The sequence below is a fragment of the Macaca mulatta genome, chromosome 8 (assembly GCF_049350105.2).
Source record: "Macaca mulatta isolate MMU2019108-1 chromosome 8, T2T-MMU8v2.0, whole genome shotgun sequence".
NCBI classification, from domain to species: Eukaryota; Metazoa; Chordata; class Mammalia; order Primates; family Cercopithecidae; genus Macaca; species Macaca mulatta.
Window position 1 is genome coordinate 109,107,755 of NC_133413.1, and position 19,077 is coordinate 109,126,831.

Sequence of the window (19,077 nt, forward strand, 5' to 3'; positions counted from 1 at the left end):
GTTTCTGTGGTTGCTGAATGAAAGCTAGATTGTAGGGAAGCAGATGTGAATATAGAGAGACCAATTAAAAAGCAGTGTTAGTCCATGCAGAGATTATATTAAGCATATCTTTTTATTTTCTGTATTCTTGATGCTTTGACATCTGGGACCTTGCTAAAACTGAAGCGATTGCCCCTCTCAGGGTTAGCTAATTTCTAGAGACAGCAAACTAACTCCCATGGAAGGATGTCTTTTATGTGCACACCAACCTATCTAGAGCCCAAACCTCCAACCACCTCTATGGTTACAGTCTAGGGTCAACTTTTCCCCTGCCCAAATTGCCCCAGGGCCAGATACCAGACAACCAGAGAAAGCCCTATGCCCCAGAACCCACTTGAAATACTCAAAGTAGCCAATCCTAAACCTGTTTTACCCCGTCTCACCTGTCCCTTCCCACAGAAACCACATAAAGATTCTTGCCCACTTTTTCCCCCTCACTTTCTCTGCCTCCTAACTGCCCCTGGTACTTCCCTGTGGAGCCCTCTGTGACACAGCACTCCTCCCTCTCTTGTGAGCTGTATGTATAACAATATATCTTTTCCACAGCAATAGTCTCTTAATCTGTTGGCTTCATGATATGGGAGTAATAATAAAGCATACTTTTTTTTTGAGACGGAGTCTCACTCTGTCACCCAGGCTGGAGTGCAATGGCATGATCTCAGCTCCCTGCAACCTCTGCCTCCCGGGTTCAAGCGATTCTCCTGTCTCAGCCTCCTGAGTAGCTGGGATTACAGGCACCTGCCACCATGCCCAGATAATTTGTATTTACTAGACACAGGGTTTCACCATGTTGGTCAGGCTGGTCTCGAACTCCTGACCTTGTGATCCACCCAGCTCGGCCTCCCAAAGTGCTGGGATTACAGGCATGAGCCACCGCGCCCAGCCCTAAAGCACATATTTTAAAAGAGAGATGTTGGTGGCTTGGATTAAAGTGAGTGTAGTAGAAATAGCATAGAAAACAAATTCAAGAGATGTTTTCAAGGTACACACAACACAATGTGGTAGTAGTACAGACTGGGGAGCTGGGAAACAATAAACAAGTTTTCTTCTGTTTTATTTACTGTGCCTCCCTACAACTGCATACAGAACCTACAACTTAAGACTGGCAAACTAAAGACTAAATTTTAAAGCTGTCATTTTAAAAAATTAAAAAGTGAGGCCGGGCATAGTGGCTCACACCTGTAATCCCAGCACTTTGGGAGGCCGAGGCGGGCAGATCACAAGATCAGGAGTTCGAGACAGCCTGGCCAACATGGTGAAACCCTGTCTCTACTAGAGATACAAAAAATTAGCTGGGCCTGGTGGCGTGCGCCTGTAATCCCAGCTACTCAGGAGGCTGAGGCAGGAGAATCTCTTGAACCCAGGAGGCAGACGTTGCAGTGAGCCAAGGTCGCGCCATTGCACTCCAGCCTGGGCAACAAGGCGAGACTCCATCTCAAAAAAAAAAAAACAAAATTTTTTTTAAGTGTTAACACAGCTACCAATAGGCTCAGAGAGTTCAAGACCTGAGACTTCTAAACTCAAGTCTATTTCCACTAACAGAGATATGCATTCAAATTCACATTTATTTAATTTTTTTTAAAGTAATTCAAACAACAAACATTCACTGAACAAGCCTATTAGCAGACGCTAGGGAGAAAAACGGAAAAACATTAGACTAGTGACAAAGAATAAAGGGCAGTCCAGGCAATGCAGAACCCTTGAAGGAATGTATGTAAGGAAATAATACAATCAAACTAGCATTTAAATATTATCCTGTGAAGGATTGTCAAGGATCAAATATGATATTGTTCATTCTAGCCAGCAAGTTAACTAACTCCAATTATTTAGATGTTCTAACATCTGTTTTTAAACCATCATGTTGATTATTAAAGGCTAGGGAAGAGGGGGAAAGAGTTTCACTCAAAACACTGTAACACTCCAGTGTCATATACAGGCAAATCTATAAGATATTGCAGGTTTGATTCCAGACCACCTCGATAAAGCAAGTATCACAATACAGTGAGTCACACAAATTTTTGTTTTCCAGAAAGAGCCCCTGGACCAGGAAGATTCATAGCTGAATTTTACCAAATGTATAAAGAAGAGCTGGTACCAACCCTACTGAAACTATTCCAAGAAAGCCAAGGAGGAGGGACTCCTCCCTAACTCATTCTACAAGGCCAGCTTCATTCTGATACCAAAATGTGGCAGAGACAAAATGAAAAAGAAAACTTCAGACCAATATCTCTGATGAACATAAATGCAAAAATTCTCAATAAAAGACTTGCAGACCAAATGCAGCAGCACATCAAAAAGTTAATCCACCACGATCAAGTAGGCTTTACTGCTGGGATGTAAGGTTGGTTCAATATACACAAATCAATAAATGTCATTTGTCACATAAACAGAGGAGATTTTGCAAAATTCTTGAGGGCCCTAATATTTTTGGAATGGGCAATGAGTACTGGCTCCAACTTAAAGTCATGAGAGGCATTAGCCTTTAACAAGAGAGTCAGTCAGCCTGTCCTTTGAAGCTAAGCAGTGACTTCTCTCTAGCTAGGAAAGTCCTAGATGGCATCTCCTTCCAATAGAAGACTGTTCCGTCTACATTGAAAATCTACATTGAAAATCTGTTGCTTAATGTAGCCACCTTCATCAATTATCTCAGCTACATCTTCTGGATAACTTGCTGCAGCTTCTATATCAGCACTTGCTGCTTCATCTTGCACTTTTACGTTATGGAGACAGCTTCTTTGTCTAAGCCTCATGAACCAACCTCTGCTAGCTTCAAACTTTTGTTGCTTCCTCACGTCTCTCAACCTTCATAGAGTTGAAGAGAGTAAGGGCATTGCTCGAGATTAGGCTTTGGCTTAAGAGAATGCTATAGCTGGTTTGAACTTCTATTCAGACCACTCAAACTGTCTCCATATCAGCAATGAGGCTCTTCCACTTTCTTACCACTCGTGCTCACTGGAGTAGCACTTTTAATTTCCTTCAATAACTTTTCCTTTGCATTCAAGCTTGGCTAGCTGTTTGGCACAAGAACCCTAGCTTTCAGCTTATCTTGGCTTTCAACCTGTCTTCCTCACTAAGTTAAATCATTTCTAGTTTTTTATTTAAAGTGAGAGTTGTGTGACTCTCCCTTTCACTTGAACCCTTATGAACCACTGTAGAATGACTAATTGGCCTAATTTCAATATTGTGTCTCAAGGAATAGGAAAGCCTGAGGAAAGGAAGGGAGATGAGGCCCACAGCCTAGCAGTGGTACAGTCAGAACACACACAACATTTAGTTCACCATCTTATAAAGGTGCAGTTCGTGGCACCTCAAAACAATTACAACAGTGACATCAAAGATCACTGATCACAGATCACCATAACAGATATAATAATAATGAAAATATCTGAAATATGGGAAGAATTACCAAAACATGACATAGACACATGAAGCAAGCACAAGCTATTGGAAAAATGGTGCTGACGGACTTGATTTGCTCAGTACAGTTGCCACAAACCTTCAATTAAAAAAAGAAATGCAGCATCTGCAAAGTGAAGAAGTACAACAGAGTAAGGTATACATGTATATAAATTTTAAGCAGTGCAGAAAGTTTTAATTCAGACATATGCCTAAGAATTTTGACTAAACCAGTATATGGACTCGCAGGTTGTATTGGAACCCGGCAATTCTATACACAGTCATCTCTCAGTATCCATGGCGAACTGGTTCCAGGAACGCCACAGATACCAAAATCCATGAATGCACAAGTTCCTTATATTAAATGGCACAGTATTTGCATATAACTACATACATCCTCCAGTATACTTTAAATCATGTCTAGATTACTTATTACACCTAATACAATGTAAATGCTATGTAAATAATTATTATACTGCATTGGTTTTTTTTTTTATTGTTTTTTTCTATTGCTTTTTTTCTCACAATATTTCCAATATGCAGTTAGCTGAATCTGTGGATGCAGAACAAGCGGGATACAAAGGGCTAACTGTAGTTTTATTACTTTTGTTATTCTTTTTTTTTTTTTTTTTTTGAGACAGGGTCTGGCTCTGTCACCCAGGCTGGAGTGCAGTGGCATGATTTCAGCTCATTGTAACCTCTGCCTCCCGACCTCAAGCAATCCTCCCAACCTCAGCCTCCCAAGTAGCTGGGACTACAGGCACGTGCCACCATGCCTGGCGAATTTTTGTATTTTTTTTAGAGATAGAGTTTTGCCATGTTGCTCAGGCTGGTCTTGAACTCCTGAGCTCAAGCAATCTGCCCACCAAGGTCTCCCAAAGAGCAAGGATTACAGGCATAAGCCACCATGTACAATCAAAAGGTGACTTTTTAAATATTAACTTGAATTTCATTCTAACTGAAGAAAACCATATATTGCTAAAGGTATATTTTTTAAAAGTCTTCCTAATATGGGCATGTGATAATTAAAATACTAAAGAAATGGCTATTTTTAATTACATCATTTTCATCAACATCTTACTACAATCTTAGTAGTGTTCTGTAACTTAGTAGGTAATATAAATAAGAGTTTTTACAAAGGCAATGTGGATATTCTACGGAAACTGAGCTGTTTCCAGCATAAAGCTGAATCACACAGCAATTTATTTCTTTTTGCCAAAGAAGAAATAAATTGCCAAAGTTCATCACTAATCCTCCAATATGGTGATTTTCAAGCTTTTTATTATTTTTATTTTTTTTATGTCAGAAGCCGTGTTCAAATGGAATCTTATCTAGAAACATGAGGAAATAGAACAGGTAAGAATGTAGCATGCTCTGGTAGAAGCCAAGGGGTGCGCAGTGACACCCTGAACAGGCCAGCTGAAAATGCTCTATTTCGCCATAAGAGTTGTCTCTTCTCTTTGCCCAGCAAATCTAACTCATCAATCAGGACTCAGCTTAGCTATGACCTCCCTGGGAAATCTTTCCCTGAACCCCCAAACATGACAGATATCTCTTCCAACCCACATACTTCTCCATATCTATCCCATCACAGCTCTTACCACACTGTGTATTGAAATAGCCTACCCATTCATCTGTTTCTTCCAGCTCAGTGAAAGTCTCTCCAACGCCTAAGACCCATTCTTTTTTTTTTTTTTTTTTTTTTGAGATGGAGTCTCATTCTGTCAACTAGACTAGAGTGCAATGGCATAGTCTTGGCTCACTGCAACCTCTGTCTCTCGGGTTCAAGTGATTTTCCTGCCTCAGCCTCCCCAGGAGCTGGGATTATAGGCGCCTGCTACCACGCTAGGCTAATTTTTGTATTTTTAGTAGAGATGGGGTTTCACCATGTTTGCCAGACTGGTCTCAAACTTCTGACCCTGTGATCCACCCGCCTCAGCCTCCCAAAGTGCTGGGATTACAGGCATGAGCCACGGCACCCAGCCAAGACCCATTCTTTGTTGTATCTCTTGTGAGAGCAAATCAGGGCTACACTTAGGAGTAGGAGGTACTCAATACATACTAGTTGAACAGGTAAAAAGAGGATAGGTGTGTGCCCTGATTTGTATCAACATTATTTCTCTTTGTTTAAATGTGAAAAGTTCCTTCTCTGGCATATAAGCACCAGGAGAGTAGGGACTGTGTCAGTTGTGGTTCCCTTGTGTACATATTACCTGGCACATAGTATTGCTAACCAGTTGTTACCTCTACTCCTAGGAATGCCTTGAGAGTGCTTCACTTTGAACTGTTGGAATTTTTTTACAGACATTGCTTTCTTCAACATTGGCCCTAGAGTAGGGTAAATGCGGGTTCTTATTGCATCTCAGTCACTAACTAGCAGTGTGATCTTGGGCAATTCACATAAAAGCTCTAGTTCTCATTTTCTGTATCTGCAAAACTGTTTTTAAATATGCTTTAGCACTAGAAGCCTTTTCCTCAAATAAAAATTTCAAAAGAGTCCCATATATAAAAAAGATAAAAGCAATAATGAAGTTCTCATTCTACTCAATTCTTCAGTGAAGAAAATGCCACTAAAAGTACCTTCTTAGATCAGGGTATGATTTGAAAAACACTAAACTAGCTGACCCACAAAAGTTGAGTCTAGCAATAACATTCCATGATTTATCCATTTAATAAATACTTATTAAATGTCTACTCTGTACCTGGTACCGAACTAGGCACTGCACATTCAGCAATAAACAAAGCAGATGGGCTTCCTGAGATATTTATGCCAACATGTGGTATTCAGCCCATTATTAAATATTCACTTAAAAGAACAGAAAAAAGATAAAAACACCACCTCTGGTCTTTTTATAGAGTATAGAAAGCAAGACATTTTACCAAATTCACAAATAGCTGAATGTATTAATAGCTAAATTTCAGAAATGCATATCTCATTTTCCCTAACCAAAATTTCAGTGTATTATTTGGGAATTTTTCAATTCATACTGTTTTCTTCCAATCATTTTTATGCTAATTTCTTAATAACACATTTACATTAATATTATTTATTGGTAGCTAAAATCTAAGTTTGTCCCTGTCATTTCCTAACTGTTTTTCTTTTTTTTTTTTGAGAAAGAGTCTCACTCTGTCACCCAGGCTGGAGTTTAATAGTGCAATCTCGGCTCACTGCAACTTCCGCCTTCCAGGTTAAAGTGATTCTCCTGCCTCAGCCTTCCGAGTAGCTGGAATTACAGGCACCTGCCACCATGTCCAGCTAATTTCTGTATCTTTGTAGAAACGGAGTTCTGTCATGTTGGCCAGGCTGGTTTTGAACTCCTGACCTCAGATGATCCACCCATCTCGGCCTCCCAAAGTGCTGAGATTACAGGTATGAGCCACCATGCCCAGCCCTTATTTATTTTTTACTTGTCCTATCTTTTAGCATTTTAGGATCTTTTAGCCAACTGATTTTTGATCCTTCGCAACTTCATACTTACAATATGAATTTGACAGTGAAATCTAAAAGGCACAAACCATTTTTCATCAATATTTGCTTCACCATTTATTTCATTCAACAAATATTTGAGAAGTACCTACTATGTGCAAGGCATTCTGCTATAAAGTGGTACAAAAGTTCTAGAATTCTATTCGCATTTCCTTCCCACTGTATTCTTTACTTTTCTTTCGCTTTAAAAGCTTAAAGTGCATAGCAAGAATAAGTACCTGATTTCCTTAGGGTTCCCTCAATCTGTAATGCTCTTCCTCATACTCCTCATACATACCACATTCATTCATTCATTCATTCATCAAAAAGTATATTGCTAGGCACTGAACAGGTGCTAATGAAGAAAAATATATGGTTCCTTTCCTTAGGGAATGACGAGAAGAATAAAGATAGTGATGACATTTCAGAAGGAAAATCTACAAGACTCAGTATCATCAGAAGCATCATAAAAAGGAATAAAGATGATTCTCAGACTTGCTAAAAGACTAAGTACATGATGATGCCTTTGACACACAGGAATTTGAAAGGCTTGTCTGGAATGTTTAAAACTGGTTTTAGAATGTTAAATGTGTAATTCCCTCTGGATAGTCTAGTTGAGTTGCCCAAACAGAAATTATTAAATAGAAGTACTCATTAGTATCTGAGTAACCATTATGTGGCAGGATCCAAGGACACTAAGTAAAATACAATCCCCGAATTCAAGGAACTTAAGACTTAGATGATAGAGAATACAAGTAAACAGACACTTAAAAGAGAAACTCAGGGAACAGACTGGAGGTGTAAGCACCAGATGGAACATGAAGGACTGGAGACTCGATTTCTCGAGGCAATGCGGAGCCACAGGTTTTAAACAGAGAATGCTTGATTACATTTGCATTTTAGAAAAAAACACTCTAGCTTCAAGGAAGATAATGGGTTGGAGGAGGCAAAAATGAAAGACAAAGTGAACAATTAAGATGCTGTTGCAGAAATCTGAGCAAGATTTGACAGATTCCAAGACCTACAAAGATTAAGGGAAGAGATACGTAATAGTAATATTTGAGAACCTGACTTTCCTAGACAACACTCAAAGTACAATGCTAATTCCTGAACTATTTTTAACCATAATAATAGAATAATGCGCCGGGCTCGGTGGCTCAAGCCTGTAATCCCAGCACTTTGGGAGGCCGAGACGGGCGGATCACGAGGTCAGGAGATCGAGACCATCCTGGCTAACACGGTGAAACCTCGTCTCTATTAAGAAATACAAAAAACTAGCCGGGCGAGGTGGCGGGCACCTGTAGTCCCAGCTACTCGGGAGGCTGAGGCAGGAGAATGGCGTGAACCTGGGAGGCGGAGCTTGCAGTGAGCTGAGATCCGGCCACTGCACTCCAGCCTGGGTGACAGAGCGAGACTCCGTCTCAAAAAAAAAAAAAAAAAAATAGAATAATGCTAGCATCAGGCAAGTATAAAGCATACCTGATGGCCGAGCACTATGCTATCTCATCTCCTATTCTATATCAAATTGTGGGAACCACAGTTGAGGAATGTATCTTTTTTTTCCTACAACCACTTAAATTTCACATGCTGTGGGAAATACATAACATAATTTAAATATGCAGCATACTCTAAAAAAAAGCAAAATTGAACAGATCCAAGCAGCAAAGTTCCTCTAGGATTATGCAATCACTTCATTAGCCAAGAAGCTTACAATCTATAGATCCTATGTATTGTCAGGAGAGAAAGCTTTCCATAAATCTCTAATTACAGGGCCCTGAATTGATAAGGGGAGACAATGTGTCCAGACTACCCTGTGTCACCAGCTCTAAGTCACAGATGAGACAATTCTTACAAATAAGACTGAAGCTGAAGGTTTCTGGGAAAGCCCCTTCCCTGCTTCTTCCTTTCTTCCTCCTGCCTGGAATGTCGACATAAAGCTGGGGCTATAGCAGCCCTGTCGTAGCCCTGAGATAATAAGCATGAGGACAAAGTATATGCTAAGGATGACAGAGTACAAGAAAAGAAGGCTGAGACCTGGTTGTTCCTTTGTTGCTGCTGTACCAGCAGACCTTTTGTTAAGGGAGAATAATAAATTCCTCTGTGGTTAAGTAACTTTAGGCTAAACATAGTCATAATTTATACACTCTGAATCCCTTATAGAATAAAGCCTAGGCCACTTAACATTGCATAAGACGCTCCTCACCATCAGCTCCATTTAACTATCCAACCTCATTTCATTCTGTTCTCTGTCCCATACTTTCCATTCCAATAATTCTAAGTCTTGTCAGATGAGCACACCCCAATGAGCTATTTTTACCTTTCTACCTGTCATTCCCTTGACTCTCCCTTATCACTCCATTTCTTCACCAAATTAACTCTTTGTCAGCATTCCAGATTTCCTGGCTCTACTGGCTGAGAAAGATGCCCTGCCTTCTTCTTTTCACATTACCCCATGCACCAGTCAGTACAATGAGTGTGCTATATTACAGTTATTTATTTATATATTTGTCTTCCCAATTACACTACTGATCCCTCAAAAAGAAAAAGGTATCTTAGTTCTTTTGGCATTCTTAGATCCTGGCACAGTACTGGGTCAACTGGGGATGCTTAGTGAATGTTTGCTGAATGAATTAGATTTACATAAAACATGATTTCTTAATTAATAAAAGTGATTATACAATACATACTGCTAAATGACCCCTTTAACATCAAAAACTCATTCTCATCCATAAAGTTGTGCTAAAAATGTCCAGGCTGTAGTGCAGTGCTGCAATCATAGCTAACTGTGGCCCTGAACTCCTGGGCTCAAACAATCCTCCCGCCTCAGTTTCCCAAGTAGCTAGGACTACAAGTCCAAGCCATCACACCTGGCTAATTTTTTCTCTTTTGGTAGAGAAAGGGTCTCACTATGTTGCTCAGACTGGCTTTGAACTCCTAGGCTCCTTTACCCTCGATGCTCTGGCCTCCCTAAGGGTTGAGATTACAGGTGTGATCTACCACATCCAGTCTCATTTCTGCTTTTAAGCAGAAAAGCTGCAAAGAGCTGTAAGTCCTAAAGACACTTGACAAAGCCATCCTCATCTGCCTTAAAGGATTAATCTCACTTACAGTGGGAAGTCAGAAATGAAAACCAGGCTGGGCGTGGTGGCTCACGTCTGTAATCCCAGCATTTGGAGGCCAAGGCAGGTGGATCACGTGAGGTCAGGAGTTCGAGACCAGACTGACCAACATGGATAAACCCATCTCTACTAAAAATACAAAATTAGCCGGGCGTGGTGACACATGACTGTAATCCCAGATACTCAGGGGACTGAAGCAGGAGAATCACTTGAACCCAGAAGGCGGAGGTTGTAGTGAGCTGAGATCACACCATTGCACTCCAGTCGGGCCAACAAGAGCAAAACCCCGTCTCAAAAAAAAGAAAAGAAAAAGAAATGAAAACTAAACAGATGATCAAAGAATAAATTTTGTTATACGTTATTAGCAAAACTTGTCAAAACAAGGGTAAGCAAAGAAATAAAATCTCTTCATACCTGTCACACTGCTGCATTATGGAAATTTCTTTGATTATTTCCTGAAGATCTGATTCAACAGGCACTTGTTTAATTGCGACAACTTGACCAGATTCCTTGTGTATTGCTTTAAATACACTTCCATAAGACCTAAAAGAAACCAAGACATTATTTTTTTCCTATAAAACATCGTAACTATAAGGTTAAAAGTCTATGAGTTTTCTGTGGATTGTCTTTTTTAGTTTAAAACACTATTTAAAAATTTAAAAATCAAAATAAACAAGTAACAATTTTAAAAGTTAATGAATTATATCTTAGCTTTATTGCTTCAACTACAGACTTAAAATAATCAAGTTAATATATAATGAGTAGCTATTTTTCTTATGAATGAAAGAAACAGACTTACGTTTTGTCAACTCAAACAAATGCAGCATTAGGAAGACATAAATGGAAATTAAAAGAATGAAATGTACATTAAAAATAGCCAAAGTCTCAAATTAGGGGAAAAGGCTGATCTCAAGGAAAATGACCCCCGGAATATCAAAAAGTCACACGTCTGTTCAGAGTACCTGAACAGTTAAAACCCTCAGCTGGGGACCACATTAACATCAAAGTTAGAGAAGCAAGGAATCTGTAGCCATCTGCTTCTACCTGATTTAGAGATCCAAGGTGTCTTTTTTAAAAGTCCCTTTCACTACCTTTTCCTCAAGAGAAAAACTACACGCTCACAGGTAAATAAAATGAGGAATAGGGTCTAAGTCACTTGCCCAAAACCTGTCTCTGCTACAACTACTGAAACTTTGCCAACTGAATATTCACGTGTTTTAAAAAAAACCAAAGAAGAAAGAAGCCATTTGTAGCTTAGTAAGAATTTAAAAACGAGGTTAAACACTACTATGTACTGAGTTCTTACTATAAACCAGGTCCTGTGCTAGGTGTTTTATATGTATTACGAAATTCAACCCTCACAACCATAAGGAAAAACACTATTATTGTCATTAAAAGATAAGAAACAGACTAGTAGGGCCAGAATTCAAACACATTCTGACTCCAAAAATCATGTTTTTCTCACCATATTTTTCTACAGAAGACAAGGAAAAGCAAGCCAATGGAAGACACTGAGTGTTTCCTAATATTAGAAATCTATACAGAAGCCCTTCCAGATTTATAATCTTTTAAAATAAGTGAAAAAGAGAGAAACAAGTGATAAAGCGACTACTTCAATAAAATATATTTTATCCTCTCCTCTGTTTCTTTGGGCTCTCTGAAGTAATTTAATTTGGTTTGGTACCCAAAGTCACAGTGGGCTGGGTGTGGGGGAATGTATGTGCGTGTATCTCCCCTTGAAAGCCGTATGTGTGTATATGTTCCTTCAAAAGCTAACACAGAATTCAGTGCTAGATCATCTACTGTCAATTAGGCAACACCATCACTCCTTTCTAAGGACTCCTCAGCATTACAAAAGAGAAGCTACAATCCCCATTTCCCAGAATCCCTTTCCCTGAACGGTTCCTCATTAAAAGTCTGCCAGTGGGAAGAACATGCATGTGTGAATGCAAAAAGGAGAAACCATTTTTTTCCAGATATAGTTGTAGCAGATGGACTGACAGATATAAAGTGCACAACGGCTTCCTGCTGAGCTTCCAACAGCCACCAGTGCTGCAGACTGAGGTAGCTGGTGGAAGTTTCTCAATACTGCAGGATTCCAGCAGATTCCCAGAGAGCTTTTGAGAAACACCCACTTCAGTGCTTCAGGCTGAGATCTTCAATGCTGACTTCGACCTTCAACCTTCGGCAACAGTTTTCATGAGCTTTGCATCCCTGGCCCCTCCACAATTCATTTGAGCTCCTAACTTTATTACTAAACTCTTTATATCTAGAGTACATAGAGTAGCTTCTCTTTCCTGACTATACCTTGATAGCAATATAGTTTATGGTAGAAGAAGCGGTTCCAAGGGAAAGAATCTTAAAGATGAGAATCTTGAATTAGTTCTTTCTTAGATGTTGATATGGTTTGGCTGTGTTCCCACCCAAATCTCGTCTTGTAGCTCCCATAATTCCCACGTGTTGTGGTAGGGACTCAGTGGGAGATCACTGAATCATGGGGACAGATCTTTCCCATGCTGTTCTCATGACAGTGAATGGGTCTCACGAGGAGATCTGATGGTTTTAAAAATGGGAGTTTGTCTGCACAAGCTCTCTCTTTGCCCACTGCCATCCGTGTATGTACGATGTGACCTGATCTTCCTTGCCTTCCGTCGTGATTGTGAGGCCTCCCTAGCCACGTGGAACTGTAAGTCGATTAAACTTCTTTCTTTCGTAAATTGCCCAGTCCCGGGTATGTCTTTACCAGACTAATACAGATGTGTAGATAGTAATGATTTCAATACAAATAACAAATAGAACACTGATGGTCTATGGCATTCAGTGGCAAACAGTTACTTAAATTATCACCCTTAGTTGCCTGGAGTCTAAGCAAAGCTTTAAAAGACCAAGTAGCTATATCAATACAATGTATGGTGAAAATAAAGTATAAGGACTATAGAATGGGCTGCTGCCTCTGCCTGCACTGGAAAAGTTATAGAACAAACACAGCAAGCTAAAGGCTTAAATGTCCAGCTCAAGACTAAGAGAACCAGAAAACTTCTGAATTTCTTAATTCTTACAGAAATAGGGTTGAGATTTCTGAAAAACAAACTCTAAGTATAGTCTTACTGGAAGCTGAATTACATTGCAAGTTGAATTCACATCAGCACCAGGTCTGTTATGTTAAAGTTAAGGCATGTAACAGTAAAGAGAAGTACCTAGAGACCTGGTATTAGGACATTTAGATAGATTCTCATTAATCTGAGTACCTTGAATCCCCAAATCCTATCAAGCCTCCCTTGCTACCAAAAGCAACTCTGCCCTCCTATCTGAGAAAATTAACCTTACAATGCCTGAAGACTCCACCTCCTGAAGCAGTCACTTTTCAGGAGAATGAAGTGGTCCTCCAGACCACTCTACCACCACTTCTCATTGCTTCCAGACCCAAAGTTATACTCAACTCCCATAGATACCAGGGAGACAAGTATAAAATTTAACCCAAGCAGTTAGTATTCACACTAAAAAAGTTGCAAGATTTTGCCAATTTTTATCAGAACCCTAAAAAATATGTGTGAGAGCGAATTCTAAGATATCCAGAGAGGAAGAAATGTACTGATATGGATGAAAGACCAGAAATTCCAGACTCAGCATGTTAGCTCAAACAGTTGGGGGTGTCCCTAACAGTTGTTCAGCCAGTTAACTGAAACCTGGACTCAACAGTGGCCCATATTAAGTGAGATGCTAAGTGAGCCTCAGTACACACCAAAGGAAGCATATCAAAGACTCAAGGAAATGGGATACTAGATGGATATATATTATATGTGCCATGCTCACAAACTCCCTAACTATGTTTTCAAAAAGCGTCCAGAGGATACCATCATCAATCAAAGCTCTATTAGTGCAGGGGAAAGATGACAAATATGCCAACAGTGAAACTGGCTCCTTAAGTTTAATAGATAACAGGATCCCAACACAAGAGAAGTGGCAACATCTATTCACCTGAGACAAGGTGGGAACAGTTACCATAATGAGTAACAAAGCAAGGCTGAATTACAGTTTTCTTTTATTATACATCTGGGTATCAGTATTAAAGTTACACTAGCTTCATTTTTTAAAAAAAAAAGCTATAATTAACTGTCCTTTAAACAGTGTATAAAACATAATTGGAACCTTTCTGGAGGGGAGGAGGTGAAATACACACAACATAAAATTCACTATTTTAAAGTGTACTATTCAATGGCATTTAGTGGGTTCACAGTGCTGTGTAAACGTTATCTGTATGTTCCAAAATATATAGAATCTGCTTTCTGTCTCTATAGATTTATCTATTCTAGATACTTCTATAAATGAAATCATACAATATGTGACCTTTTATATCTGGCTTCTTCCTTCACTTAGCATAATATTTTGTAGGTCCAACTACACTGTAACATGTACCAGTACTTCACTCCTTTTCATGGCTAAAAGGTCACTTGTACAGACATATCACATTTTGTTTATTCATCTGGGATAGCAGATGGACATTTGGGTTGTTTCCACATTTTGGCTATTGTAAATAATATGCTGTGAGTTGGTATCTTTATAATTAACAGTTATTTAATCATTTCTCTATCACTGGCTATATCTTCCTTCTTATTCTAAATCTGCTGTATTTTTGCTCTATTTTCTTTAGTCAACACTGTAAGAGGTTTAACTATTTTACTGATCTCTTCGAAAGCTTATGTATGTATAAACATATATGTATTTATCTTTTTTTTTTTTTTTTGAGACAGAGTCACGCTCTGTCACCCAGGCTGGAGTGCAGTGGCACAATCTTGACTCACTGCAACCTCCACCTCCTGGGTTCAAGCAATTCTCCTGTCTCAGCCTTCCAAGTAGCTGGGATTACAGGCACATGCCATCACGCTCGGCTAATTTTTGCATTTTTAGTAGAGATGGGGTTTCACCATATTGGTCAAGCTGGTCTCAAACTCCAGACCTCAAGTGATCCACCCACCTCGGCCTCCCAAAATGCTGGGATTACAGCGCATAAGCCACTGCGCTGGGTTCATATTTTTCATTTTTAATTTTTTTTCTATCTCATTAATTTCAGCTTTTTCTTTAATTCAATCTTCAGTTTCTTTCAGTATGTTTCATAATTTTTCTAAGTTCTTTAAGCACTAAGTTTATTTTTTGCCTGTCTTCTTTAGTAATGAATGAATTTAGAACTAAAACTTTTCTCTTAATTAGTTTTACTGTATTCCATAGATACTGGCACAATGTGTTCTCCTTTTCAGTGTTTTGTAGATAATTTATAATATCCTCTTCAATCAACAAGTTACTTCAGATTATGTTTCCTAATTTCCAGTTGGTGTGGATTTTGTCATATTATAACTACTTATTTCTAATTTAGTGAGTATAATCAGTGATATGGTTTGCATATTTGTCCTCTCCAAAACTCATTTTGAAATGTAATCCCCAATGTTGGAGGTGGAATCTGTTAGGAGACGTTTGGGTCATAGGGGCAGTTTCCTCATGGCTTGTTGGTGTCCTTGAGATGGTAAGTGAGTTCTCACAGGACGTGCTTGTTTAAAACGGTGTGACAGGCTGGGTGCAGTGGCTCACGCCTGTCATCCCAACACTGTGGAAGGCCGAGGTGGGCAGATCACCTGAGGTCAGGAGTTCGAGACCAGCCTGGCCAATATTGTGAAACCTCATCTCTACTGAAAATATGAAAATTAGCTGGGCGTGGTGGCAGGCGCCTATAATCCCAGCTACTCAGGAGGTTGAGGCAAGAGAATCCCTTGAACCCGGGAGGACATTGCAGTGAGCCAAGATCGTGCCATTGCACTCCAGGCTGGATGACGAGAGAGAAACTCTGTCTCAAAAAAATTTAAAAATAAAAAAAATAAAACTCTGGCACCTCCCCTGTCCTATCTTGCTCCTGCTCTTACCATGTGAGACATCTGCTCCCCCTCTGCCTTCTTCCATGACTATAACCTTCCAGAAGCCCTCACCAGAAGCAGATGCTGGCACCGTGCTTTTTGTAGTGTCTGCAGAACTGTGAGCCAATTAAGTTTTTCTTTATAAATTACCCAGTCTCAGGTATTTTTCTTATAACAACACATGAATAGCTTAATACAATCAGAAAATGTGACCAGTAAAAATCTCTTATTTTTAAGAATTTGTAACTTTTCTTTTATCAATGGTCCTTGAACATACACCAAAAAAGCAGGTCCGCAAGAAATATATATGTATAGTTATATAGACATACAGGTACTTTATATATTTTTACTTTATATATATTTACATTTCTATAAAATCAAGTTTATTCATCATAATGTTAACTCCCTCTATGTCCTTTCTCTTTTTTCTATTATATCTGTCCAATTCTAAAAGAGATACACTGAAATCTCCCATACAATTATACTTTTATTAGATGCCTCTGACATCACTAATAGCTTTTCTGTCATAAATTTAGCTGCCATGTTGTCTGATATGTTTTGTTATAAATTGTCTTTCATATCGCTACCTAATATACCTCTTTATTTAGTTGAAATCTTTTAAACTTTAATGTATCTAATATAAAAATTGCTATTACTTTTTTTTTATTTGTACATTCATCTCTTACATAATATTTTTTATAAGAAATATCCTTATAAGCTATGCACAGTGGCCCACATCTATAATCCTAACAATTTGGGAGGCCAAGGAAGGAGGATCACTTGAGGCCAGGAATTGAAGACCAGCCTGGGTAACATAGCAAGATCCCATCTCTATTAATAATAAATAAATAGCCTTATATTTCCATTATTTGTTTTACTTGTATCTCCTATAAACAAAATATAGGTAGGTTTCACATGTTCATTTACTCTAACAGTTTGTCTTTTAATGGGAGAATTAACATTTACTGAAAAATACACTTGATTTTATTCCTTCCATCATGTTTAGCTTTTTTTTTCTTTTTCTTTTTTTTGAGATGGAGCTTCGCTTGTGTTGCCCAGGCTGGAGTGCAATGACGTGATCTCAGCTCACCGCAACCTTTACCTTCCAGGTTCAAGTGATTCTCCTGCCTCAGCTTCCCGAGTAGCTAGGATTACAGGCGCCTGCTACCACGCCCAGCTAATTTTGTATTTTTAGTAGAGATGGGGTTTTTCCATGTTGGTCAGGCTGGTCTCAAACTCCCGACCTCAAGTGATCCACCCATTTTAGCCTCCCAAAGTGCTGGGATTACAGGTGTGAGCCACCGTGCCTGGCCTAGCTTATTATTTTACCTTTTTATTTTCTCTATTTCCTTGTCCTTGTTCTTGCTGATCTATAAGCTTCTTTTAATTCTGTTTTGTACCTTTCTTATTTTAAAAATTCTCCTATACTTTGCCATTCCATTAAACGCTCCCTACCTTTCTCTCTGCTCGAACCGAGACATGTTTCTCTACTATTATTTTGAAACCATGTCAACTATTCTTCTGCCTATACAAACTGTTTTCCTCACTAAGATATTCTTGTAATATCAACTACTTACCTTTTCCAAAATAAAATGAGCCCCAAGATCTAAAAGGATGGCCTTATGTTCGTTTGCCTAACAAAGTCAAAACCTTCAAGCATATTAATAAGAATGCCATAAGGGATGAACTAACAAATCTCTTGAAAATCATTTCACAGCACATTTCCTGCTTTTTGCTTATATATATAGCCTACTTTCTCTGAAAAAACACTATTACCAGATTTAGCACAAACTAATCTTTAAAATTCAGTATCACCTGCCAAATTTAATTACTACTAAATACTATTCAATTCATACAAATATATTCTAGTTGAAAGATTAATATCATACAATATTTTTTAAATTGTTCTGAAATTATTTAGACGCTTTCATATTTTTTGTACTTACCCTTCTCCAAGCTTCTCTAATACATCAAAAACTTCTTCAGGCTGTTTAGTCAAACTGTCTTCACTCAGCTTTTTTAGTTTACTGATTTAAAAAAGAAAGAAGAAAGAAAATATTTTCTTTAAAGACCTTTTACAAAATTTTTAATTTTTAAAATTTACAAAGTTTTTAATTTTATTTTAATATATTCAGAAGACTATAACAATATAAAAACATATATAGTAAACTCTCTCCTTTCAAGCCCTGTTCCTCATGTGCCCAGCAACACCTCCAAAAATAATCACTTTTATTAGTTTTTTGTGAAACCTTTATGCAAATATGAATACATATTCTTAATTCCTCCCCTTTGAATATATAAGAAGCACATACACACCCTTCTTTATAAATATTGTTACGTTGTGTTAGAGAGCTTTCCATACAGGTTAACCATCCATAATCCAAAAATCTGAAATCCAAAATGCTCCAAGATCTGAAATTTTTGGAGCACCAACATGATACTGACAATGGAAAATTCCACACCTGCCCTCATGTAATGAGTCACAGTCAAACTGTAAGCACATAACACAATTTAAGGAAAAAAGATCCTCCTCAGCCCGCTTCGGCTCCGACATATCTTTTCCATGCATGCACAGATTCTCCCACCCAAGCACATCCAAAGAAGGGTAATAAAATGGCACAGGTACAGGCCAGATGCACCAATGATAGGTTCCCCACGATGCTCCACATGGAGCCAAGACTGTGCATTACTCACTGTGGGTTTTTTTCCTTATTCTCTGCTTTGTGGCACAAAGACAATGTTGAAAATCTGAGTAAGTGACAGAAAAACAGGAAGCATTTATGCTTATCTCTAGCACAAAAAGTCAAGCTGCTGGATAAACTGGACAACAGTGTGGGAAATGTCTTACAAAAGAGCATGGTGTTGGAATGACCACCATAGACAACCTGAAGAAACAGAAGGATAAATTGTTGAAGTTCTACGCTGAAGTGTCAATGAACAGAAGTTAATGAAAAATTTTTTTTAACTGCAGAAAACCAAAATGAAGATCTCAAATGTATACTGAAAGAGTAAATCTGTCAGCATGGCAGAGAAACATACTACTTAATGGTATGGTGCTCATGAAACAAGCAAAGATATATCACGATGAACTGAAAATTGAAGGGAACTGTGAATATTCAACAGGCTGATTGCAGAAATTTAAGAAAAGACACAA

General features: G+C 38.6%; 1 protein-coding gene across 5 annotated transcripts in view; it reads right to left on the bottom strand.

Moving 5' to 3' along the window:
- STK3 (serine/threonine kinase 3) overlaps positions 1–19,077 on the bottom strand; it is a 330,283-nt gene that overhangs the window by 268,450 nt on the left and 42,756 nt on the right. For all 5 annotated transcript variants that reach the window (XM_077942604.1, NM_001260967.1, XM_077942603.1 and 2 more), the window contains 2 exon segments: positions 17,870–17,950; positions 10,435–10,563 (listed from right to left, as the gene is read on the bottom strand). In XM_077942604.1, coding sequence (XP_077798730.1) covers positions 10,435–10,563; positions 17,870–17,950 — 210 coding nt within the window.